Source organism: Anolis sagrei, chromosome 2, assembly GCF_037176765.1.
Source record: "Anolis sagrei isolate rAnoSag1 chromosome 2, rAnoSag1.mat, whole genome shotgun sequence".
Taxonomy (NCBI): Eukaryota; Metazoa; Chordata; class Lepidosauria; order Squamata; family Dactyloidae; genus Anolis; species Anolis sagrei.
Genome location: NC_090022.1, coordinates 69,955,193 through 69,981,042, shown reverse-complemented (window position 1 = coordinate 69,981,042; position 25,850 = coordinate 69,955,193). Strand labels below are relative to the sequence as shown.

General features: G+C 40.7%; 2 protein-coding genes across 2 annotated transcripts in view; one reads left to right on the top strand and one right to left on the bottom strand.

Moving 5' to 3' along the window:
- Positions 1–3,191: 3,191 nt before the first annotated feature.
- On the top strand, positions 3,192–19,863 carry BAP1 (BRCA1 associated deubiquitinase 1). The gene is made up of 17 exons (XM_060765844.2): positions 3,192–3,406; positions 4,228–4,257; positions 4,340–4,394; positions 5,108–5,240; positions 5,773–5,892; positions 6,726–6,787; positions 7,368–7,510; positions 8,486–8,564; positions 8,807–8,930; positions 10,177–10,327; positions 11,541–11,725; positions 11,944–12,077; positions 13,927–14,390; positions 15,418–15,578; positions 16,686–16,778; positions 17,839–17,911; positions 18,517–19,863. The coding sequence occupies exons 1-17, from the start codon at positions 3,370–3,372 to the stop codon at positions 18,648–18,650; spliced, it is 2,178 nt and encodes a 725-aa protein (XP_060621827.2). The 5' UTR covers positions 3,192–3,369; the 3' UTR covers positions 18,651–19,863.
- Positions 19,864–21,295: 1,432 nt separating this feature from the next.
- The window catches only part of DNAH1 (dynein axonemal heavy chain 1), a 185,706-nt gene continuing 181,151 nt past the window's right edge, over positions 21,296–25,850 (bottom strand). Inside the window, exons 76-79 of the mRNA XM_060765847.2 lie at positions 24,880–25,024; positions 24,186–24,392; positions 23,690–23,924; positions 21,296–21,624 (exon numbers count right to left, since the gene is read on the bottom strand). Of these exons, the coding sequence (XP_060621830.2) occupies positions 21,503–21,624; positions 23,690–23,924; positions 24,186–24,392; positions 24,880–25,024 (709 nt within the window). The 3' untranslated portion in view covers positions 21,296–21,502. The remainder of the gene's footprint in view (positions 21,625–23,689; positions 23,925–24,185; positions 24,393–24,879; positions 25,025–25,850) is intronic.

Genomic DNA, 25,850 nt, shown 5'->3' with positions numbered 1-25,850 from the left:
TAAAATCACATATAGAGGTGGAAGCATAGCTAATAAAAGTGCATTCCAAGTTTATTATGGGATGCATGTAAGCAACAAGTTATAGACATGAGCAAGTTATAGGATGCCTTAACAATGATATCATGCTCCACTTTTGTGATATGTTTCTGTAAGTATAAAACCAAGGCAGCTCTGAAGTTTGTTGTACTCCTTTTTGAGGAATGATCCTCTCTGAACCTCTTGATGCACAGTAAAATAAAACATTATTAGATCTCCATCCTAATTTGTTTTTTAAATTGGGCTTAGCCTTTCAGATCTTTTAACTTTTAACACAGCATTTCCCAGCATGATCTATGTATGGTTAAAGCTCCAGGGAACGGCATTTCAGCAACATTTGGAAGACCTCACAATTCTGCTCTTTTCTTTTAAGTCAAATTTCATTAATAACACTGTATTTGGTCTGATGCAGACTGAGTATCCATTATCTGAAATGTTTAGGATGAGAAATATTTGGGATTTTTTTTCCAGAATTTGGAGTATTTACACATACATAATGAGGCATTTTGGAAATGAACCCAAGTGTAAATATAACATTTGTGAAACATTCATATTCTTTGAAACAATAATACAAGTACAGAAGGAATTTTCTTTTGGCTTTCAGCAGCAGAGAGAAGTGAAACATGTCCAGAGACTATCAGAATAGTGTACTTTAAAAATAAAAACCTCGTATGCTATTTTGCATAAATATCCTGCCTTTGATGATAGTGCCATCATGTGGTGAACTGATGTTCTCCTTCTTGCAATAATCTATAAAAGTAGTAATTCTGATGAGTATTTTTGTGTGTGTCTCTATATTTACTATTTATTTATTTATCTAGTGGTTGAAACTGATTGGCAACAAATGTACACTTTTTATTCTTTTTATGGTAGTGTTAAGGTAGTGCTAGTCAACCACAAGTCACACTGATGGAGTTTTCAAGTTGGGTGCTTTTCCAAATGTGTTGGATGTCGCCACTTCGCCTTAGTTTAAAGTTACCAGCGTAAAAAATTGAAAGGGTTCTTGGACTAAGGAGGGAATTTCAGGTGTCATAACATAAACACCAACAAGCAGCACCTACTGAAAGGCCTGCTTCTACGTATCACTAAGAGTTCAGGATTGGCAAGCCGACCTCAGACCTTGAGACCTGGGAATCTTTGGCTTAGGGATGATGTCAAACTGATCTGGCAACAAGTCTTCTGAACGGGAACAAAAACACATCCAAACACAACAAGTGGTTTTAACATTTATTCCCACTGCTTTGTAAATCCTAGTTGCCTGTTGCTCCCAAATGTAAGTATTTCTCTGCACAGAGCGTGATTTAGTTAACAGATATACACAGTTGTTGGGAAATAGGGTGGGTGGTGAATTGGTGGAGGCAACAGCAAAAGAGGGGAAGAGAGAGAGAGAAGCTGCCTTGTAAATAAGAAGTGGGTGGTAATCAGTGGCAGAAGTAGATGAGTATTTCTTGTTAGATGGAGAAGTTTGATTATAAACATGCTACTGGAATTTTAATGTACTTTCCCTTTAACAGTGTTTTTCTCTATATAACGTATAATGCTTAAAAGTACATAGAAACATTTAAATATATACACAAACACACACACGCACTTAACATGCACCACAGAGTTATAAATCTTAGTGTATAAAATCAATTTTCACCATTAACTCATACACTTCTACCACTGATGACTCAGGACTGCTTCTTTCTTTTCCAGGTGAAAGATCATGTACTGAATCCCCCAAGGCACACACTCATATTATAAATTTCCCATCTTATTTTATTTCCTTATTTTCCTTTCCTCTTTCTACTACGGTGCATCTACACCAGTGGTTCTCAACCTGTGAGTCCTCAGTTGTTTTGGCCTACAACTCCCAGAATTCCCAGCCAGTCTACCAGCTGTTAGGATTTCTGGGAGTTGAAAGCCAAAACATCTAGGGACCCACAGTTTGACTCCACTTTCGCTGCCAGGGCTCAATGTGATGGAATCATGGGATTTGTAGTTTGGTGAGGCGGCAGCCCTCTTTGACAGAGAGGACAAAGGGCCTGCAAAACTATAATTCCCAGGAATCTGTAGCAGTGAGCCACAGCAGTTAAAGGGGGAGAGGGGGTGGTCAAGCAGCATCAATTCTACAACATAGGTGCATGTACATATATATCAGGTATGAGCAAATGTCGGTCTTCCAGGTGTTTTGGACTCCAACTCCCACAATTCCTGCTAGGAATGTTAGGTATTGAAGTCCAAACACCTGGAGGGCCGAAGTTTGCCCATGTCTGATATATATATTATATGTGTGTATGAATATATACATATATATATATATTCGTACACACATATAAAATTAGACACAGGAACTATACACACACACATATATATTCATACACACACATAAAATTAGACGCAGGAACAATATATATATATATATATATATATATATATATATCAAACATGGGCAAACTTCAGCCCTCCAGGTGTTTATATACACATATATAAAATTAGATGCAGGAACTATATATATATATAGAGAGAGAGAGAGAGAGAGCTGTCCCCTGCCATGCGTTGCTGTGGCCCAATCTGTGTATATGTGCTTTGTGTGGGTATATGTGTGTGAATTTATATTTGTGTAATATGTGTATATATATATGTGTGTGGTTTTGCGCATGCGTTGTATTTTTATTTTTTTGCTTTTAAAGTCCCTTCTGCTGTGCTTTTCAGTGTTTGATGAATGATGGTCACTCGTTGGCCTAATACGTGTATTGTGTCCAAATTTGGTGTCAATTCGTCCAGTGGTTTTTGAGTTATGCTAATCCCACTTTGGAACATTACATTTTTATTTATATAGAATCATAAAATTGGAAGAGACCTCATGGGCCATCCAGTCCAACCCTCTGACAAGAAGCAGGAATATTCCCTTCAAATCACCCCTGACAGATGGCCATCCAGCCTCTGTTTAAAAGCTTCCAAAGAAGGGGCAGAGAATTCCACTGCTGATATATAGATATATTCATTTTCATATCTAAACAAGTATGTATGTATAAAGAATACATGTGTACTCAAGAGAACAGGAAGCGGAATAAGAGGACATCCCTTCTGAGCGTAGCTCTTCCCTCGCCTTTGTTGTCTTTCCTTTCCACGCTCTGCGCCTGCGCGGCGTTCTGCGTCTGACGTGTAGACCAGCGGCCGCGGGGCGCGCTCCTATGACGTCGCCGTCAAGGCGAAGGGGCTCCTGTTGTCGTAGAGTGGTCTGTGTCTTCCTGAGGGGAGAGAAGGCGAGAGGAGGCCGGGGCGGGATCCTAACGGCTGCCGGGGGCCTGGCCCGGTCATGGCGCTGAGGCCTGGCCCGGGGGGAAGATGAATAAGGGCTGGCTGGAGCTGGAGAGCGACCCCGGTGAGTGAGTGAGCGAGGAAGGAAGGAAGGAAGAGGGGCAGGCGGAGGGGGCTTCCCTTGGGTTTAGGCCAGAAGGAGTAGAGGCCCCGAGAGGAGTCAAGGGACCCTTTCAAGGAGATGTTTATATACATCTTAATTAGATCTTATTGTATTACACCAGGCACAGGCCAAGTTGGGCCCTCCAGGGGTTTTGGACTCCTACTTCCACCATTCCTAACAGCCTCAGGCCCCTTCCTTTCCCCCCTCGGCCGTTGATGGAACTCATGTTAGTGTAGACTGTACTACATTAGCTTAAAATTATGTTTTCAGTTATCACGTTATTCTTCATTATCCTTGTCTAGTTCTTCTCTGTTGAAGATAATGCCTATTTCCCAGGGCTGTAGAGATTTAAGTACTATTTTAATATACATACTTTAAAGAGAAGCAACTTTTCCCAGATCTGGATTTGACTGTCCCAGAAAATATGCCAATCTGCTTCAAAGAGCAGTAAAAAAAGAATCTTAAAACATTATCTGAGCTAATCTGAAATTGTCCACAAAGCAATACAACCCTCCCTCCTTTCCTGGACTGCAGATTTGGTTTGAATTCTTTCTCAAACAGTGATGCTCACTGTCTTTCTTTAGCTAGTTGACCTTTCTTGCTGGATATACCTCAGTGTCATTCTAGCCATATATATTATTATGAGATCTCTGGAAAAAAGACAGACTTCAAATGGGGGAAATGTACTTTAGGATAATTATTAGACTGAAACAAATGTCAGGATTTTCTTTTTACTAAATATATGTGGTCAGCAAGTAATATTCTGTTATATTCTTTTGCAGGGCTCTTCACACTCTTAGTCGAGGATTTTGGTGAGTATGTTGATACACTAAGGGATGAACTTGTCCTTTCCTCTGATTGTCATATACTAACTGCTGCTGCATCTTCCTGCAGGTGTCAAAGGGGTGCAAGTTGAGGAAATCTATGACCTACAGAGCAAATGCCAAGGGTAGGTTACTATCACTTTTATGTGATATAGAGAACAAATATATTTTTCTGAAGTTGTGACTTGTTACTACATTTGTGAGTGATTGTGCTGTTACTTGATTACTGCCCACATGGGATGCTAGGAACCCTCAGGATGGGATGGTCAATAATGATGAGTGACAAAGCAGAAGTTATAACAGGGAAAGAGATTCTTCAGAAAGATAGATATTAAAATGTGTGGTAAACATTGAAGATATCACAGTGCTGTTGCATTCAGATTGTGGGTTTTGTTGGATAATACAGCTTTTGTAGAAAGGTCTAGGGTTGCAATAGATTCTGCACTGCCATGCACAAACTGCTGTGACCAACTGTGTTCCAGGCCCATTGCCACAGCATAGCATTGTACAGATTCAGTGGGTGATTAGAAGATAACTCAGAGGGGCAAATATGGATTGGAGACAGATAAATCCACATGTTGTTAGTAGTGTGCTCAGTTGTTGTCTGAATACCCAATTGCCTATACTTGAAAACATTTCAAGAATATTGGTGAGGAAGACTGGAATGGGAATACACTATGTACTGTATTGGGTTTGTCCACCTGCGATTGCCACATGCTGTTTTAATTGAATATCATTCTCAAGCTGATATGCATGAATGACTATAGAGAACTGTTGACAGTGCTTCAGAAATGATGCAGCTCTACTCTTGCCCTGGTGTTTCGGTTCTTTTTACCAGGCCAGTCTATGGGTTCATCTTCCTTTTCAAATGGATTGAAGAGCGCCGTTCTCGGCGGAAGGTCTCAACTCTGGTAGATGAGACATCAGTGATTGATGAAGACATTGTCAATAATATGTTCTTTGCTCATCAGGTAAGCTGATAAAAATGAAGAGAAAACAGTTTCCCTAGTTAGGAAGAGTAAGAGCTTATTATGAAAATATCTGATCCTTAGCTTTGAAAAGACATTTCTAGGATTCCTTTGATCAATCCATACTGTTTATTTGCACATGTGTGCTTATGCATTTTCTCCGCCTCTCTCCTTATACACCCTTTTCACCTATCAATAACATATTTGAAATGGACCTCGGAATGAGGAACATTGGTGCATTGGATACAATGTTTGCTCCTTGTTTACTCGCTGGTAGGCAAATGAACCTTGTAGCATAAAGTGAACCTCCATGACCTTATTATTTATTGTATTTCCATATATTGTATTTTAATACTGTATTTGTTTTACACTTCACTCTGCAGGTGTGTCAGAAAATTTATTTGATGGGTGGGCAGTTTAGCAAATAACAAAATAATACAACACAAGTTTACTTGCACTTCTTGCACATTCTTGTTTGTTGTTGGGTTGTCTTAATTTTCATATTGCATGTAAATGTTCTCTTTTTTAAAAATAGCTGATTCCCAATTCTTGTGCCACACATGCGTTGTTGAGTGTCCTCTTGAACTGCAATAGTGTTGATCTGGGGCCTACTTTGAGCCGAATGAAGGAATTCACCAAAGGATTTAGTCCAGAGGTACGGTGCAAGAGTGTGCATGGAAACTGAATCAAGCTGAGATCCTTGTAAACTACCAATATCTCATTGTACTTGCGTAACCTCTTTCTAGCCCTTTTGTTACCAACTTGATCTATTCTCCAGTTCATGTTCATACTTACCATTTAGGGGAGCTTAGGTATTTAGTGTGATGTTATTAATATGGCTGTGGAGATGGAGGGGTTACATGCATGGGACTAGATAGCATTTACGTCTAAGGTGAGCACCCTTTCCCCCAGAAAACAGAAATAACGTGGAATACATGGGTGTTACAGATTATTGCCCTTATAATTCTCAGTAAGTATTCTAATGATTGCTATAGATAATCTATACGCAAACTTAATGCACATAAGAATTTTGCTTACTTTTAACTTGTAAGCTGTTTGTACTAGGAGATATGTGGGATATTAAATTGATAAATTCATGTATGTATGTATATATGAGATGGAATATATATATGAGAAGTTCTGCAACAGGAGAACTTGTTGCAGGAGGCTTCTTGATCAAAAAAGTTTGGTCAAATCCTGACTGTGGTTTCCCCACAAAATTATTATGCATATCATTTTAAAAGGAGCCCTTAATTATTAGAGAAAACAGGCATCCAGACAACAAAGTAGAACTCTTATCTATGCCTTTTTAAGTTCAAACATGCATATGCTTTCTCTTCTATATGAGATGGAAAATATATTATAAGTAGGTGGAGCAGAGGGGCTTCCTGGGGTAATGGGATGCCCTTGCGAAAATAACACTATATCTGATGGAATTTGTTTTCTCTTCTTCCTTTGTTCCGCCACCATCACCACCTGTTCTCGCAGAGTAAAGGTTATGCCATTGGAAATGCCCCAGAACTGGCCAAGGCCCATAACAGCCATGCACGGTAAGTGGGATCGTAGCAGAACATGAAGTCTTGCCAAGCAAACTACATGTTTTTTGACAGCGCATATCCCCTGTCTGATCTCATTTTATTGGCAGGTAAAGTTTTCAATTTGAACAACAATTTGGTGACAAAGTGGTTATGTTAAAAGGTCTTTAAAGGGGTTTGTGTACTGCATTTTTCTTTACATGGCTTTAAATGGTTTTGTCTTGTTTTAAATGGTTTCGTCTTTTTTTTCTTTTTAATGTAATTTTGATGATGTTGTTTGTTGTTTATGTTTTGGTTTTATTTCGATGTAATATGTTGTCCGGGCTTGGCCCCATGTAAGCCGCTACGAGTCCCCATTGGGGAGATGGTGGCTGGGTATAAATACATATTATTATTATTATTATTATTATTATTATTATTATTATTAAAGGTATTGATGTTTTAATAATGATGCTTTTAACTTTTTTTGCTACTAATTTGTAATTTATGTATTTGCTATGACGTGTGAGCTGCCTTGTATTCCATTCAGAAGAAAGATGAGATATAAATAATATAAAACAATCAAATCGGTCTTGGATATTTGTTTTCTTGACAGGCCAGAGCCCCGACATTTACCAGAGAAACAGAATGGAATCAGTGCTGTGCGGACTATGGAGGCTTTTCACTTTGTCAGTTACGTTCCTATTAAGGGACGGCTTTTTGAACTGGATGGGCTGAAGGTTTATCCCATTGACCATGGTAAGGGACCCCACCAGTTGGGCTTGGACTCAGGGGTTTGAAAATGTTTTCCTGTGTTAGAAATTATTTTGAGTAATCAGTGGTTCAACATTTCTTGTCTAGCAATGTTTTTAAATACTTTAATGTTTTTTGCTTTATATGAGAATATCTTACTCTTTTGATGGTACTAAATAAAATGGAAAAGGACTAGGATATAATGACAATGAGTTTCTGGGTATACGATTTTTCTTTGCTTCATTTTGGGATCCTTTTCTGTAATTTAATTTTTAATTTTAATTTTTAAAAACCTCAAGCCATTCATACGGGTCAGTCTAACCTCTATCTGTGTTGGCTTATCTGGTTAACTCATTCTGTACACTGTGGCCAAGATTCAGTAGAACAATTGGCAGAGTGGAAATCTCCATTGGTGTCTTAACAGTCATGCTTAAAGTGGGCAGTTGGAGACAATGGCAACTTTTCCTGGGATGCAGTAGCAGTCAGAGGCACCCACTGCTATGCAGCTCCATCCCCAGGTACTGATTGGTGACAAGCATATATCTGGACCCTTTCTGGATGTCCTTGCACACCTAGGGAAAATGAAAGCATTTTACATCCTAGACAAGGCGGAGGTGGCTTCCTCTATCCCAGGAAAAAAAGAATGGTGCCCGGGTGCACCTTGCAAGCACTGCAAGTAGATGGGAAGAGGCATTGCTGTAATTGGGAGTCTCCAGCTGTCCTACCCTCACATGGCAAAGGTGGTATATAGGGAGGTACTGGATACATCCTTGCATTACATCTCTAAAAGTACTTTCAGTAACGTAGCAAAGGCAACCAACAGATCTCTGGATTGAGGGTCCTGTGATAAATGTTTGGCTTTGCTGGACTGTCTTTATGCTTACTATTGTTTTGCATAAGAAAAATAACTTGCCGTTAAAAATTGACTGATAAATTAGTATATCAGCAGAGACCTTCACTTGCTGTTTCTTGCTGTTTCAGGGCCCTGGGCAGAAGATGAGGAATGGACAGATAAAGCCAGGAGAGTTATCATGGAGAGAATTGGACTGGCTACAGCAGGGTAAATGTTTAGATCAGTTAATTTTTGTTAGGACTGTTTGATGGTTTGGAGGCTCCACTTTAAAAATCCCTTTTTCTCAGATCTTGCGTTCTGATCCTGTATCCTGGACAGGGCTTGTTCTTGTTCCAAAACTTGCTGCACCTTAATGTCATACCTCAAACTGTTCTTTTCATCTGGCATCATAGTGTCATTAAGATGAATTCTGCTGCAGATACACATTTAATGTCTGATGTCTTTTGCAGGGAACCATATCACGACATTCGGTTTAACTTAATGGCAGTCGTTCCTGACAGGAGGGTGAAATATGAATCCAAGCTGCAGATCTTGAAGATGAACCGGCAAACCGTATTGGAGGCCTTGCAGCAGGTGAGAGGGGAGGCAGGAGTCAAGCCAATAGTATGCCTCTTGTTCTAGTTGTTTTTGGTTTTTGCTTACTATACACACATACACATACAATATATTATATTATTAGCATAGCACAATATCAGTGTATATTACTATATTGTTCCTTACGATTATATTTTAATATTATTAGTAAAATTACATGTAATATAAAATATATAATTATAATAATATATTATTATTATTATTATTATTAGTAGTAGTAGTAGTAGTAGTAGTAGTAGTAGTAGTATTATATTATATTACATTATAATACAATGTGTAATTGGTCAAAAGAGCCATATATAAACATCCAGACTCTCATGGAGGTCTGATATCGCCCCTTGATTTCTGGAGTACATCCTTATTTTGTATATAGAGCTTGATTACTCTGAGCAGTTAACATCTGCAGTAGTTACCACAGAAGCCTAGATTTGGAAGAGACCACAAGGGCAACTCTGTCTAACCCCCTGCCATGCAGGAACACCATAAAATATTTCAGATAGGATTAAAAGATAACTGAACAGATCACTAAGTTAAAACAGCAGAAAAGGCTAAAACCTAGACCAGGGCTTCTTAAACATTTCCACTTGGGCCCCCTTTTGGCCCAATAATTTTTTATGTGACCCCAGGTATATCGATATATAAAACAGATTTTTTAATATTTGCTGATAACAAATCAGTCTTTGCAAGGCTTTCTAAACAGGCTGATTTTTTATTAAGTATAGCTGATGCAGCTTCTGCAGAATCTACTGTAAACTACACAGCAGAATTTTGTAAATATATAAATGAGCTGCTAGGTGAAGTCCAGAATTTTTTTTCAGGATCCCGACATTGAACTAAGTGGACCCCATTTGGGGTCAGGACCCTCTGTTTAAGAAGCGCTGCCATAGGCTACATTCTGAAGGTCAGACTTTGACTAATCCATGTAAAGAAAGTAGGAAGTTTCCATAGCAATTAACTTAAGAACGATGATGTTTCTGAAATAATAGCTTGAGCGAATGCCTTTAATGTCATAATTTCAGAAAGCTGTAGTATGGGCATGCTACACGAGATCAGATCATCATATTTTCCCTACCCCCAAGAAATATGCCTGCGCTTTTTCTTTTGTAAAAAGTCACGCAGATGGAAATAAGTTTCATTTTGTAGAGTGTGTAATTGCTTTCCAAATGTGTGTTGTATTTCCATTTTGTGAGTTGCTAATCTCCATTTTGATTTTTTCCTCTGTAAGTTAATCAGAGTAACTCAACCAGAGCTGGTCCATACCCAGAAGGCTCAAGAGTCTCAGGCTTCTGAGGAGCCCAAACCAGTCAACAGCAAGACTTCTTCCACTGCACTGGAAATGGGGAGAGTGCAACTGATTGCAGAGAGCTCACAGGCAGGTATGGCACTGCTAGAAGGAGCAAGTGTCATGTTTCCTACGAGTGCAAAGAGAGTCTGTAGAGCAAAGTGATCAAAGAGCTATGCTCAGAATATAAAGTGCACGTGAATAGCCAGCCAGTGCCCATAAGTCCAAAGTTCTACTACATCCCCATGACCCACCAATTCAAGATTGGTGCAAAATAGATATACCTAAAATTTTGAGCCCCCTCCCTATATATATAGAAAGAGGGGGGGGGGGGGCGGGGAAGAGATAATCTAGAAATCTATTGAAAGAAATAATCTAGTCCAAGCTTCTTCCATTTCTTGAATATAACTTGAGATGTGGAAGTCATTTTGTTTCTGGTCACATTAAACAGTCAGAATTGGGGAGCCTTGTTGATCTATTGCAGATTACTGAGAGATGTTCCAGTGAAATCTTAAACCAGTTTTTGCCATGCCCTCCTGAACCCCCTCCATCACATAACCCCGTTTCTGCAGTTTTTACTGAACACGGTTGCTCTAGCTTTATTGCTTCTTTTCTGGCTTATTGCGGAGTTCAGCAGATTAAAGCAGTAGCCTCTACGGGAGAGTAGAAAGGCCTTCCTTCTATCTGAAGAGAAGATCTGGGGATTGGCATGGTTTTGGTCTTGACCCCAATATGATATTAAATTTATGAAAAAGACTTAAGAAGATGCAGATATATTTTTTCATCAGTTCATGATAAGGAAAGGTGTTTAAGGGAATGAGTGGGGAAGGGTGTGTGTGCTGAGGGGAATGGGTAGGGAAGGTTGTGTATTTGTGTGTGCGTGTGAACATGTGTGTGATGGTGATGGGGAGGGTGGGCAGGTTCAGCCAACACATTTGTCCCCTATATCATTGCAATATGCAAATCAACACAATAAGAATTGTTTACCCCACGTTTAAAGCTTTTACTTACTAAGAACCAGTTTTGACAGTGGAGGCTGCTGAAAGACAGTACTTATTTACAATGAAAAAGAATATGCAATCAGACCCTCAGTTTGAAGCACATCAAATTGTATTTTGTAGATTTTTGTAGATATCTTTCCTCTTTCTACTTACAGTATCTTAGTTAGATTTTAGAGAAGGGATGATGTTATGTTCACTGAATATGAATGTACCACATCACTTTCAGAAGTGTGAGCATTTAGTAAGTACCTGTAAAGCTTATGTACTTGCCTCTGAAGATAAAATAGATGTATGTATGCTTTATAGGGACTACAGAGGAGCCTGGGGGCCAGAATCCACCTTCCTCAACCCTGAGTCCTCCCAGCAAGGCAAAGACGGGCAGTAAGACGCCTGTGAGCAGTATCAACGGGGCGCTTTCAAACGTAAATCCTATTGTACAGAGACTTCCAGCTTTTTTGGATAATCATAACTATGCCAAGTCGCCCATGCAGGTAAGTGGAGTTTGGGCTGCAGTTGCTGTTCTCCTGTCATGTTTGTGTTTGAAGCTTCTAATAAACCTCAGGGATTCTTTGTCAGGAGACCTTATCATTTTGGTGATGATGATGCAGCCACATCTTATGAGATGGGCTTGGGGTGAAAGCACACTTGGTTCTCCACAATACAATTCCTAGGATGTGTTTGGATGACCATTCTATGAAATGTATTTCAGGAGGAAGAAGATCTTGCAGCAGGAGTGGGCCGGAACCGAGTCCCAGTACGACAACACCAGCAGTACTCTGATGATGAGGATGACTACGATGATGAAGAGGAGGAGGAAGTGTGCAATGCCAGTCCTGCCATGAGGTAATGGCTGTCTCTGATGTTGGCCCGTTCTCTCCTTGATCCTCTGAAACAAGAGTATAGCTCAAGGAAGTACAGACTTTTCAATGCAGGTTGAAGGTTCTCTTTTGAAAGCCAGAATGCGTGGTTTTATAGGGCTGTGCAACACAACAATTTCCCTTTGATACTTGGCTTTGAGCTGATGCGTAACACTGTTGTGGAAAGAAAGGTCCTTAACATAACAAAATAGGGAATCTGTGACTTCTCAGGATGGAGATCTATAAATGTGAATAAATAACATTATTCTTCCTTGCCTGCTGTCAGGGTAATCTGCCAAATATCAGTCAAGGGAACAACTACACAGTCCTTCATATAGCATTTAGTAGGACATATGGGGAGATATTCAGCTAAAAATAACAAATGAATTGATTTATTGGCCAAGGTTTATGGGTTGCTTTTAGTGGGGATGTTTTATTCCTTCAGGGAATGTTAGAACTAAGATGGGGGTGGCACGGAGACAACATACAGTAAAATATGCAGGGTGTTTCAGAGGAACCTTCGGTGGCACAGTGGGTTAAACCCCTGTGCCAGCAGGACTGAAGACCGACAGGTCGCAGGTTCGAATCTGGGGAGAGGCGGATGAGCTCCCTCTTATCAGCTCCAGCTCCTCATGCAGAGACATGAGAGAAGCCTCCCACAAGGGTGATAAAAACATAAAAATCATCCGGGTGTCCCCTGTGCAACGTCCTTGCAGACGGCGAGTTCTCTCACACCAGAAGCAACTTGCAGTTTCTCAAGTCACTCCTGACACGACAAAACAACAAAAACAAAAAATGGTGTTTCAAAATGGTAAAGCCAAGTATATTGTATGATTTAACAAAATTGCTGGTAAGATGGATCCATGAGAGTGCCAACGTCTTGTTTTAGAAATGTGTGTGTTTGTCACACTAAATTGAGAAAGTTATAAAACATTCAATCCTGCATTTCAGATACATAAACTATGTGTGTTGGAGTTTTAACATTTTGTAAAAAGTTTGCAGTCACCAAGAAAGCTTGATTGTTGAAATCTTACGCCCAAAATATATAAACCAATATTATTAAAACAACAGTTTAAAGGGAACTGCAATAAATACGCACAATGATGCATCAGTAAACCAGCATTGATTCCATCCTCTGACTTGTAAATATGTCTTGGGGATTTAACATTTTGCTAAGCAGGGTCAGCTCTGCTTAGTACTTGTATGGGAGAACACCAAGGAATGTCAGGTGCTGCAGAATATACTTCAGAGGAATGAACTGTCAAATCCACCTCTGAGTGTTGCTTACCAAAGAAAAATATGGGAATTCATGGAGTCACCATAAGTTGTGGGTGACCTGAAGGCACATACACGCCTAGACCACAGCTAGTTCATTCACTTCTGTTCATAAGCCTACCAATGGATGAGTTGTTTCATATCTACCAAGCCCTTGTCAAGGACAATCCCCTAGAAAATATATGATTTGATTACACGGAATTTTGGTTAAAGTTACATTTAAAAACACAGAGCCTACCAGATAGCTGAGAAGACTTTCCATGTGGCTCAGGATTAGAAACGTATATGGTTCCATGTAATGCAGAAGCCCTTCTCTTCCCAGCTACTGAAGGTTCATAGACTCATAGAATAATAGAGTTGGGAGAGACTACATGGGCCATCTTGTTCAAATCCCCTTCTTATTTGCATTGACATTTCCCATTGTTTATTACTCGAAGTGATTGTTGAAGACTTTGATGCACTGACTCTAGTAGTTACAGCTTTTTAAAAAGTCTTCTTGCCCTTCTGACTCTCAGCTTGGTCTTTTTGTCTTCTTTCCTGGTTTTGGCCAATGACCAAAGGAAAGGCCAGGGGAAGCATGAGCACCTGGTGGGGAGTGGAGATGGCAAGCTCTCCATCCTCCAGCCCAACACCATTAGCGTCCTCACCGAGAAGCTGAAGGAGACCCAGAAGGACCTCTCCATCCCTCTTTCTATCAAGACCAGCAGTGGAGGCAGCGCAGTTGCCATGGTGGCCCATTCCCAGCCGTCTCCCACCCCCAGCAATGAGAGCACGGACACTGCTTCTGAGATCGGGAGTGCCTTCAATTCCCCGCTTCGCTCCCCCATCCGGTCAGCCAATCCCACTCGCCCCTCCAGCCCTGTTACCTCCCACATCTCCAAGGTGCTATTTGGGGACGAAGACAGCCTGCTGCGGGTGGACTGTATACGCTACAACAGGGCAGTGAAAGATTTGGGGCCTATCATCAGCACAGGCTTGCTGCACCTCACAGAGGATGGGGTTTTTGGATCACTTACAGTAACAGGTAAGTTTCAAAGGCAGGGCTGTGGTCAATGTGACTTGGAAACTCCAGCTGTCTTTTGAGTGTTCTCACTTTGAGGCAAGGGGAGGCCTATAGGAGGAGGGTAAGTCCAGCCCTGTTATAAGTAGGAAGAGAACAGTAGCTGGATGATTAAGAGAAATGAACTAATGAGATGTTTAGCTTGGTTTCAGGCCTCTTAACAGTAATATCATTACATGCTCTGATATGTAATGTTAGCAATATTCATACATTTTACAAGTCTTGACTAGACTAATGATGGTATTGCTCCTCCTTTGGCTAGTTACTTGCAAGTCTGCCATTGTGAGTCACACAGTTGAAGAAGTAGGTTACTGCCTTCTAACTGTAGTTCTTTGAGTGGTTATCTCTGAACTCACACAGCCCCACTCATCCTTCCTTTGTTGGGTCTTGCTCTCCTTAGATCCTTGGCTGCTGCAAAGTTGTCCAGGGAACTGAAGGTTTAGGTGGGAAGTGTGCTGCTATGGTGAATGGGGCCTGGCCAGGGCTACTGAAAAAACATTTGTGTAAGTGCTCCAGAACAGTGGTTCCCAACCTTTGGTGTTTTGGACTTCAGCTCCCCCAATTCCTAACAGCTGTCTGGTAAGCCGTCTGGGATTTCTGGAAGTTGAAGTCCAAAACACCTGGATGATCAAAGGTTGAGAACCGCTGCTTCAAAGGTGCACTTCACTGGTGCAGGTAACCCATTTGTGTGAGTTCGCCATCCAAAGTACTACAGTTACAGGTCAGCAGGCTATTCATATTTATGTAAATGTGGCATGGAATGCTCTCATGGAACTTCTTTAAGAGGCCCCTACTCTGCAAAGTTGCATGAAAAATTTAGCCCCATGGCATGAAGGGTAGGACTTATTTTCTTTGGAATCTATGTGTGTAATCCTCCTGGGAAACATCCTGAAGTACAGTAAAGTTCAGTAACACTTCATACTGTTTGCATGCATTGCATATGCATTCCTTGTCCTTAATATTCTTTTTTTGTCATCTCCATGAATATCAGATGGTGGGAAAAGCTCTCTTCCCTCTAGCAAAGTGATTGAAGAGGTCAAGTCCATTGTTAAGTTAGAAGAGAGAGACTTAAATGAGCGAAAGGACAGCAAGGAGAAGGCTGGAATTGCTCGGTCTACTGATGCTCCTATTGGGGAAAAGTATTCTCCCAAAGTAAGTATTGGTGCCTTGCAGCAGTCGTGCCAGGGCAGAATGTTTTGCCTGACCTTTGTTGTGTTGTGTGCCACTTTCTCAGACTTTTGTGCCTACTATGCTGTAGGCAATTACTCCTGTCCGAGTATGATTGTCTTCCAAGGGTAGAGTCTTGACAGTGGGTTCGTAAATGACTGTAGAGACCTGTTCTGGATCCGCATGGTCTTTCACACTGTGGACATAGATTTCCGGGTGGAAGGTGGTCACAATAAAAGTCTGCTTGACACGCCTTCTTGGCACTTTTCTTCCTTTTGCCCTCTATTTGTATGTGCCAGGTACATCCTGACAAGAATGCCAGAAATGTTTAGTTGAAGATACCAACTGAACAGAATGCAGAAACGACAGAATTGATAGTGACTTATGACAAAAATATTCAGCTGTCTTTCTTTCCCCACAGTTTTGCTTGCGATATACTAATATCTGTGGATTTCCCTGTTTAATTTTCTACCTTGCTGTTATTTATTTTATTTATCATGTCAGAAGTGAATTGACTTGTATGATGTTTTAAAAAAACTACAAAGTTTTAAAAAAACCCACAAACAAAGTTAAACACTTGGCATTGTACTAAATTTCCTTTGACCTGAAGCTGGACACTTCAAGTTATGCTGTGCTGCCCTTGGAGTGCCTTGTCATCTTTTGGGAGAAAGAAAGATGATAATGATTATGATTATTAAGTGTCTCTGGTGTCACTGTAAGGAGGCCCTCCATTGTGCATGTGGCAGGGCTCAGACTGCATTGTAGTAAGTGGTCTGTGGTTTGCTCTTCTCCACAAACCTCAAATGCCTTGCTGATTATCTTACTTTATCTGATTAACTTTTGTGTTTCACTTCTGCTTGTTAGAACTATTTCCCCTCCCTCTCCAGAGCTATGTCAGCTTTCTGCACTCACTTGCAATTAACAGCTCATTCTGGTGCTGAGATTTAACCTTGAGATGTTTCTGATGCTTCAGTCTGATAGTAAGGCTCTCTCCTCCAGTGTCATTGGTATTTGGTTATCCTGATCCTGCTATTAAACAGTTACACTGTTGTGAAATTGCAGGGCTCACCTTGTCCTGTTTGGTTTTGGCAGGAGCTGCTGGCATTGCTTAAGTGTGTGGAGGCTGAGATTGCCAATTATGAAGCCTGTCTAAAGGAGGAAGTTGAGAAACGAAAGAAGTTCAAGGTAGGTTGGTGGGGCGATTTGGTGTTTGGTGGCAGCAATGGGGAAGGGTGGGATGGTTTTTCCTTCATTGTGGTTCTGCTTTCTATCAAAGTAGCAAAATTGGCAGCCTTCACATGTAAAAAAAAAAAACGTAAGGAGATAATGACATTCTAACTATTGATGTGTAAATAGCACAAGAAAGCCAGGATTGGATACCAACAGGAGCCAATATCCTAATAACAATCAAATCATTCCCCAATCTGTAATTGCTAGAAATACAAGAAAACATTTACTAACATGCTTTCAGGTAAAGTCAGACCCGGTAAATAGATCATAAACTGATAATACAAGAAAATATTCAGTAACTAATATCCTTTTGTGAAATAAATTTAATGAATTAGTCCTCATATTGGTCGTGTAGTGAGGGCTGTGACTTCCAGTACTTGCCACAGAGATGATCCAAATGAGGTTGGTGCACAGTGTGAAGATAAAATACATTTAGCATGGAAAACAGGACCCACTTTTCCAAGCCAAAGGTTCCAGTAGGCCTAAAGATGAAATCCACTTTTGTAGGCTCACAGTCCCAGTTGGCTGTTCTGGCATTCTTCCTCAGTAATACTTAACCATGAATCCATGTAAACCACAGAACAATTTTTAGGTGTCATTATAATTATCACAGTTAAATGGATCCTGTTTTTAAAGGCACATTATGTCAACATCACATGTACTAACAAGTCCACTTAACATGCTCAATTGCTGCCTTATTCTAAGCTTTATGTAAACCTAGATTTTGAAAAATTGAACAGTTCTTATTTGAAGCTAGAAATTTCTGTCATTCTATCCTTAAGTGTTTGCCTCTCAAAAAATGAACACTTGGGGGCTTTGCCTTCTCACCCACTGATTTGGCACTGATATGTGCTATTGGTTACAATTACCCAAGCTGGTTTTGCCTGTGTTTTGGCACAGTGCTGACTTCACTGGCTTTTATGTTTCTAGCCAACTGAAGGATAGTAAACACAGATGAACCTTTTTTCTCACTTGTTGGAACACAACACTTGCTGACCAGATGCTTTTCTTTCAGATTGATGACCAGAGAAGAACTCACAATTACGATGAGTTCATATGTACCTTTATCTCCATGCTGGCACAAGAAGGTTAGTTGCTTCCTGAGCAGTCATGAAACAGGAAAAATTAGGCAGAGAAGGGATAAAGTGATCCTGGGTGTGGGTGGGTCTGTCTCACATAATACACCTTCCCAAAACTCAACATCTCTTTTAGATGAATTTTGATTCTAAAGAACTTGTTCAGATGGGAATTGCACTGTTTTGAATAAGATTTATATCCAAGTCTTTTTGTTTAGGATTGCAACATACCTTAAATATTAATTTAGGATTCAATTCTATCCTAATATCCAGTCATGGACACATGACTGCTGAGTTTAGTGTTCTTTACTTCAGCCACTCAGTTTCCTTTGCAGGCACACAATTCCCAAGAGTTAGCCAAGTTACATATAGGAAATCTAGCACTTTTAAGGCTAATCTTTATTACAGCATAATCACTAGAGGATTTGCACTCCAAAAAGCTTTATTTTGCAATATACATATTCTGTATAAATCTCTTTGTCTCTTATCATGCTTTTTATTACTTCTTAAGCGCCCCACAGCCTAATCTGTGATTTGGCTGAAAAGAAAGGAAGAGCATCATTATGTAACATTAATTTATACAATGTTGGCCATCTTTCCAAATTATCTTTCTGCAGGAATGCTTGCTAGCCTGGTAGAGCAGAACATCTCTGTGCGCAGACGGCAAGGGGTCAGCATTGGGCGCCTCCACAAGCAGCGGAAGCCCGACCGGCGGAAACGTTCCCGGCCTTACAAAGCCAAGCGCCAGTAGTCCCAACCTTTGGACAGTTCTTTTCTTGCCACCCTGATCATCTGGTACACATTTCATGCACTTCTCTACCAGTTGGGCAGTGCTCAGGAGGGGAGGGGGCTTTGCACTGGAGTTCTCTATTCAAATTATCAGTGTTAGTGTAATATTACACCTGAACCCGCCCGTATTTAGCTGGGCTTTAGCTGTTGCCCATTCCAATGTCAATTCTTTCCCCAAAGGGGATGCCTGTAGTGTAAATATCAGGACTACTTGAAAGGACTACTGGCAAAGCTTTTGAATCTGCAGCTCTGAGTCCTTGATCTGTATGCATCTTGCAGTGGCCACTCATGTTCTTCTGTGGCTGTGTAAGAAGGTTGTTCAGAAAGGGATGAACCAAATGACTGCTATTCTCTAGAAGGACGTTGCAGCTGGAGATGGTACATCCCAAAGAGTAGAAAGTAATTGTGACATTCCTGGTCACTGCTTTTGGCTCTGCCTTCATCAGGGTAATAGAGCCATAATACTTGTTTTCTATATTCTTCTCATCCCCCGGCCATTATATTTTCTCTATAAAGAGACTATAGTTTCTGAGAGTCTTCTTTGCATTTGTTTTTCAGATTCAGTGTCAGTTTGATTAACCTTTCCTAGTGATTTCTTTCAGTTATTCGGGGAACTATGATTTCTCTTCTGGGCCACGTCTGTACAGAATAAGGCCATGTTCCTGGTATGCGTGCTACTCACAATTTGTAATGCATCTTGTGTTGTACAGTACCTTGCAATATAGGCGCCACCTGCTGGCAATTTGTATGTGTAGAAGCCCTGTGCACAAAATTATCAGAATGAGGAAACTATTGGAAATTATTTTTAAGATCAGATCTTGGAGTAAGTTGCATGGCTTTGGTCAGCTTCTGATGAACAAAGCCTCTTTTTAGGAATGTGAGCAAATCTGAGACAAACAGAAACGTCTGGGTTAATGTCACCTTGTGCCTGGTGGAAGTACCAGGACTAAACATAGTGGGATCGTATTTAACCACAATTGTATTGATCTGTTAGACCAAACAAATATATGTCAGGATAGAGAGTTATGTTAGTGGAAAAGAATCATGGCATTGTCCTGTCTGTGTGGGTCCTTCTTTGTGTGTTCTAGGACAAATGTGGGAGGATGCCAGGAGAAGCCCTCCCATGTGCTGCAAGTAAATGTGAATTGGCCCTTCGACTTCGGGTTTTTTTTTTTTTTTAAAAAAACACACAACAACAACAAAATTGAAGCATACCTTTGACGTTGTATGATGCTGGCACTAGCAACTCCATGAATTGGTTTTACTTTAAAATCTTTTCCCAGGAGTAGAGGATTTGGCCTGTAGGACAGGTCAGGAAAACAGTATTTTGCCACCTCTGTGCACCATGTCTTTACCATCAGGGGATGCCTTGAGGTTGGATAGCTGGCCATCACTGTTGAGGTGGGCAATCTATGTGCCACAGACCTGGGACATGCTCTTCAGTCAACACTGACCCCCAGGGCATGGGGACCCTAAATTCTACCTCTCCAGCCCGGTGGCAGCCTTTTGCTCCCCGAACTCTGGCTTGCCAGTGGGGCATTTCTCCAGCTAGTACTGCTCTCTGGTTAAAGTGTCTACCTCTCCTTGTTTAGATTAGTGTATTTTTATATCCTGTGAAAGAGGACCCTGTGCTGTTCTACATGGCAGCAGCACTTGTTAGCATGTTACAATGGGGGTGGGGAGGATACAGTTTGCTTTAGATCAAGGGCAGGGACAGTGTGGACACTTGGCATTCTCTGGTCTGCAACTCCCTGAAGCCTTCCCACCACCCTCTGTGCTTTCTTAGCATTGAGGTGAATCCAGTAGCAAGAGAGGGCAGATACTCATCACCCTTGCCTTGCTATCCAGAGGCCCATGGCAATCATTGTTCCAGAACTTTTTCTATCCTTCCCCTTTTCTTTTGGTACTCAACAGAAAATATTTAGCAGAATTCAAAGGATGATCACAAACTACAGTGTGTAAAGGCAATGCCTTCTGAGAAGAAGGCACAGCTGAAAGCAGGTCTGCTTTGCCTCGCTCTGCAAATATGTACAGATGTTGACTGTAGAATTAATCTTTTTTATATGTTGACAGAATGTTCTGTCTTTTGCTTTGTCAATTTCAAGTGCTGTAAATACCAGTTCTGTTTAAAAAAAATAAAATGTATATCTCTTGCCTCTGAAGATGGTTCTGACTGGACTGAGTGCTGAATGTGGTACTCATTATTGTTGGATTATACACTGTTTTCCTGGGTAAGGGGTCTGTTTCTTCCTGTGTTTTTGGCTGCAATAAGAAAACCTACCAGCAAAAAACTAGGCAGAGCTTGGTTTGGTGCTGCTCACATTCCGTATCGAAAAAGGTGTGATATATGTGATATTTGACGTGACCATTATCTCTGGAGAAATAACTACCTTACACCATTTTACACTACCTCTCAGTCTACATTACTGCAATATCTGCCATTATGCTAAAATTCTCAAAAGGTTGTGATTTGGGTCAGTTACTTATTTGTGCATCCCTGGGCTGAAGATGACAGCCCTAATCCAATTTCTATACATCTTAAATATAGTTCCTGATGTGCATGTTAATACAGTCTTTAGAGTCAATGAATGACACCACAAACACATCTGTTAAACTAAAAAACACTTTAATATATATTTTATTAAAATAATTACTACATAACTGTTACATTACTTAAACTTATGGGTATGATGTCTTAGTTCATGTATGAGTCCCATTCATCTATGTGTTTCTTCAGATAACGAAACGGTCTGGTTGAGTTGCTGAATAACTCAATTTTCATGGAATGAGCCATAAAGACAACTGCTTCTGTACTTAGAAGTCCAAGGCACAGATCAAAGCAACACCACGTTTAATCCAGTGCCTCTGGGGCTTTTTTGTGGGAATTTCTACAGCAATCACATAGTTAGTAGAATGACCAGTTGTTGACAGTGTCCCTAAAAAAAGACAAAATGAAAATGCGCCTTGACTGTTATATATTAGACAAAATAGTATCGCTTGAAGACCAATGCTCCTGCAGATAAATTGTGGGTTGCTGCAGGAGCATACTTCCTGCATGACAAACAGGCAGTATTGATTTCTACATTGCCATTCCTAGAAATAGTTGAAGAGTTGCTGGAAATGCACAACTAGATAGCATATAGCTCACTAAGCAACTGTCTGGGAATGTTAAAAGGGGAGAGACGTTACATGGCAAGTTACTACAAGTATTTTGCCAAAAATAGGTTGCTGTTAGTGGCATAACAATGTGGACTGCTGTGCTGGTAGAGGTGCCTCTATTTGGAAACAAAATATTTGCCATCATCCATAAAAGCAGCTTGAATTTATTTTATGTATGTGTAAGAGACTTTAAATTTTGAGACGGGACTTTTTCCCCATGTGGAAAATTCTTGCTTAAATCAGTGGAGGAAATAATTACTCAGTGAATCCCATCTTCCTCCTGCAGTCTGTACACAACTGGGCAGCAGCCACTGCAGTCAATGGGGGCCTGTTCCCCTCACTGTCACTTGGAAAGCAGCTCACTAACATTCCCAACTCCTCTCATGAGCGATACTAACTGCCACAGGCAGATGTTCAGGCTGGAGAGGGCATGTGGTCAGCAGGGAAGGGGGTTTGGACTTTTTCAAATGACAGCAGAACAGACCCTGTCTCATAAGAGGGAATTACTGAACTTCTATGATCCCTACATCTCCCTTGAATAAGGGGCTGCATAGGGACTGTGAATACAAAGTAGACCTAAGTATGCAACTAGGTTACACATTCATAACTGCCAGCTAGGATTATCATTGTATTCATTTATCTCTTCCTTTCAATAATGAGACTCAAGGTAGCTAACCTATTTAAAAATAACATTAAAAACTATAAAAAATAAAAAGTTATTTTTAAAAAGATTAAGTAATTTATAAAATTGAAAACATTTAAATCCATTAAGCTACACAAATAACACCATACAGCATTAAAAGCCCATCCTAGTTAGTCTCTAAAAGCCTGACAACATAGAAAGGTTTCAACTTGTCTCTGGAACAAAAGCAAGGGGGGAAGTGCCAAAATCTGCAAGCAGCCACCAAAAGGGCCCTTTCCCTTGTTCCCACTAAACAAGCCTGTGGAGAATGTGGTATGGAAAAGAAGGGCCTCCCTAGAAGACCTTAGAGCGCTAATAGACTCATAAAGGGAGATAAAAGAATCAACCAAATTGCCTGGACCCTAACCATATAAGAACTGTTGAACTGTGCTCAAAAACATACTGACAGCCAGTGGAACCAGACAGTTAGATGGTCCCTATAGCCAGCCAGTTGGTAGTCTAGCTGCAGCTCTTTGGGTCAACTGAAGTTCCTGGGCCCTTTTTCAAAGGGAGTCCCAACATAAAAGAGTGCAGTGCGCCTTCAAGTTGCCTCTTATAGCAACCCCATGCATTTCATAGAGCTTTCTTAGGCAAGGTACAGTCAGAGGTAGCTTGTTGTTTCCCTCCTTTGACCTATGGTCTACCTGGTATTTCTTGGTGTCTCCCATCAAAATACTGCTCAGATCTCACCCTGTTTGGGTTCCAAGATAGATGGGATCTGGTCCTTTTAGAGTGCATTATATTAATCGAAACAGGTGGTGATCAAGGCATGTGGCCAAATCCAAATTCTCCAGAAACAAGGCACAGTTGGCAAACTAACTTTCCACATGTTCTCGGGGTCACTGCTGAAATCTTGGGTCTTCAGGCTCAAGGCTGAATCCAGCAATAGCCCCAAACTTTAAACTTATACTTTCAAGGGGAGTATGGCCCAATCTAACATAGGCTGAATTCCCAGATCTATCTTTTTACAGACCAGAAACATCTCTATCTTGTCTGGATTAAGTTCAATTGGTTCATTCTAATCCAGTCCATTACAGCTGCAGACTGATTCTCATTTGAAGACAGAAAAAGGCCAGAAAAAAATTCTAGTTTTGAGCAATCTTTTCACCAACCTTCCCCCCTCCCCCCCCCCTTAAAAATCGACAAAAGGCAATGATTACCTGCCCGGGTGAGTGTCTTGTAGATAGGACATAAGTAGATGCCTGTGGCTGGAGGCCTGCGGTTGGGCACAGGCACTAACCACAGGACGGCCATCTCTGTGTAGAGCTCCTTTGGCCGTGACTCTGTGAGCTGATACATAAGGGTATCCCAACGAGCCCCTTCCAGAAATAAGCCATGGATGTAGCATCCCTGAGCAGGCCGCTGGGTGAGCTCATGCACTGTCTGACTCATCACCTGCAATAAGATGATGAAAAAGCAAGGCCTCAGAAAAATGTAGAACAGAAATCTGCCAGTACAGAAAAACAGAGAAGCCAGTGTGCCTATAACATGCTGACATTATCACTTTGTAAAAGATTCACTGGGTGGCAGATGCTTGCAGGTGTTTAACTGTAACAGGGGATCATGACTGAGTAGCAGGCCTGCTTTTGACATCTGGGGTTTTAGTGAAGTGGATAAAGGATGTGCATTATTCAGCATTTGATACAATCTGCTGACCTTAAAATCAAAAGAGATGGTGTCAATGGATATGATAGACTGCCTGGCAAAGTTCTGGAGTGTTCCTGTTAAAAAGGCCTGAGGGAAGAAGAACCCGCTTATCCAGAACACTGGTGGGATCCCATGAGCAATCCACTTCTGCAGGAACTCAATGCGCAGCAATAGGTCATTTACCCAAGAGGCCAAGGGCTTCAGGGAGGGGTATGCCTGTGGGAAAAGAAAGATAGTGACACCTTTGCTTTCTGATGGTTCACTATACTTCATTTCATGCACGAAATAAAAATATTGTGTATAAGGTCTCTATGAAACATTCATAGATTTTGTGTTTATACTACAGTCCCATTTTGAATCAATCTCATTGTGAACATAGATGCAAATACAGTCCAATTTTTCAAGATCCCCAAAAAATCTGAAATCCAAATCATTTATTCTAAGCATTTTGGATAAGTGGCACTCAACTTGTAATACATTCAGAATCTATGATCCAGATTTCTACAAGCAATAGATGCTGTGACAAGGTCAGCTCAGGTCCATTTCTACATCGGTGATGTTTCAGCTTGGTTAGGTATTGCTTGTGAAGCAATCAATCAGAACAGAGAAATGAAGCAAAAGCATTTTCATATCATACAAGGTGACTGGGGGAACATCTAAGCTTCTGTAACTATAAAAATATTGATCTTGCCACCATATGTACCTTACTGTTCCACTTCTCTGGGACAATATTGTTGTACAAACTATTGGACATCAGTTCCAGCTGGGATGACATTACCACAAGGCCTATGAGAGCTTTCAGAAGATCCTTTAAAGTCTGTGCAATTGTTACCAGCAGACGATTATATCTGAGAAAGCAAAGGAAGCATTTGGTCAATAAAACAAACTAATCTCCTAGTATGGTTCTGTACCTATATCTCTTGGTAAATTTAAGAAAGCTTCAATTCTTTTCTACATTTCAGCCAAAAGATGTACAGGCAATACTACCCAGCTTTGTTGGGGTGCCTTGACAGAATTGTAGGAAAGCTTCAAGGATGACGAGTAAAGCAGTCTTTTCAGAAAGTAAATGGCTACTTCAGCCAAGTGTTTACAGGATAATGCAGATAACAGTTCCACTACTGTGTATGATGTTGGCATGTCTAGTAACTCCTTTTTGGTTAATCTGAATATTAATTCTGAATTACAAAAACATTTTGTAGTTTTAGACATGTGTTGTTGTTGTTCATTCGTTCAGTCGTCTCCGACTCTTCGTGACCTCATGGACCAGCCCACGCCAGAGCTCCCTGTCGGCCGTTACCACCCCCAGCTCCCTCAAGGTCAGTCCAGTAGACATGTACCTTAAAACTATTATACTGTGACTTGGAACATAACTTATGTTCAGTGTGACCCCAACAGACATGCCCTCACTGCAACCAAAAGATTCTACATCTGGAAGGACAAAGACCACCCTTCATTCAGTGGTCACTGTTTTACACATCCAAGTATATTCTATGGATGATTTCCTCAAATAGGAGGCAGGTCATATGAGAAATCAGATGTGAGGGCAATAGCCAATTATACATTGTTGTCATAGCTGAATAATAATAATGATAATAGCAACAACAAAACTTTATTTGTATCTAGCCTATCTCCCCGAAGGGACTCAGGGCAGATTCCAATCCCAAAAAGGCAAAC

Coding starts and splice junctions, on each gene's coding strand:
- BAP1 (XM_060765844.2), top strand. CDS start 3,370: ATGAATAAGGGCTGGCTGGAGCTGGAGAGCGACCCCG. Junction 4,258..4,339: donor ACTCTTAGTCGAGGATTTTG/GTGAGTATGTTG, acceptor ATCTTCCTGCAG/GTGTCAAAGGGGTGCAAGTT. Junction 15,579..16,685: donor GGGAAAAGTATTCTCCCAAA/GTAAGTATTGGT, acceptor TGGTTTTGGCAG/GAGCTGCTGGCATTGCTTAA.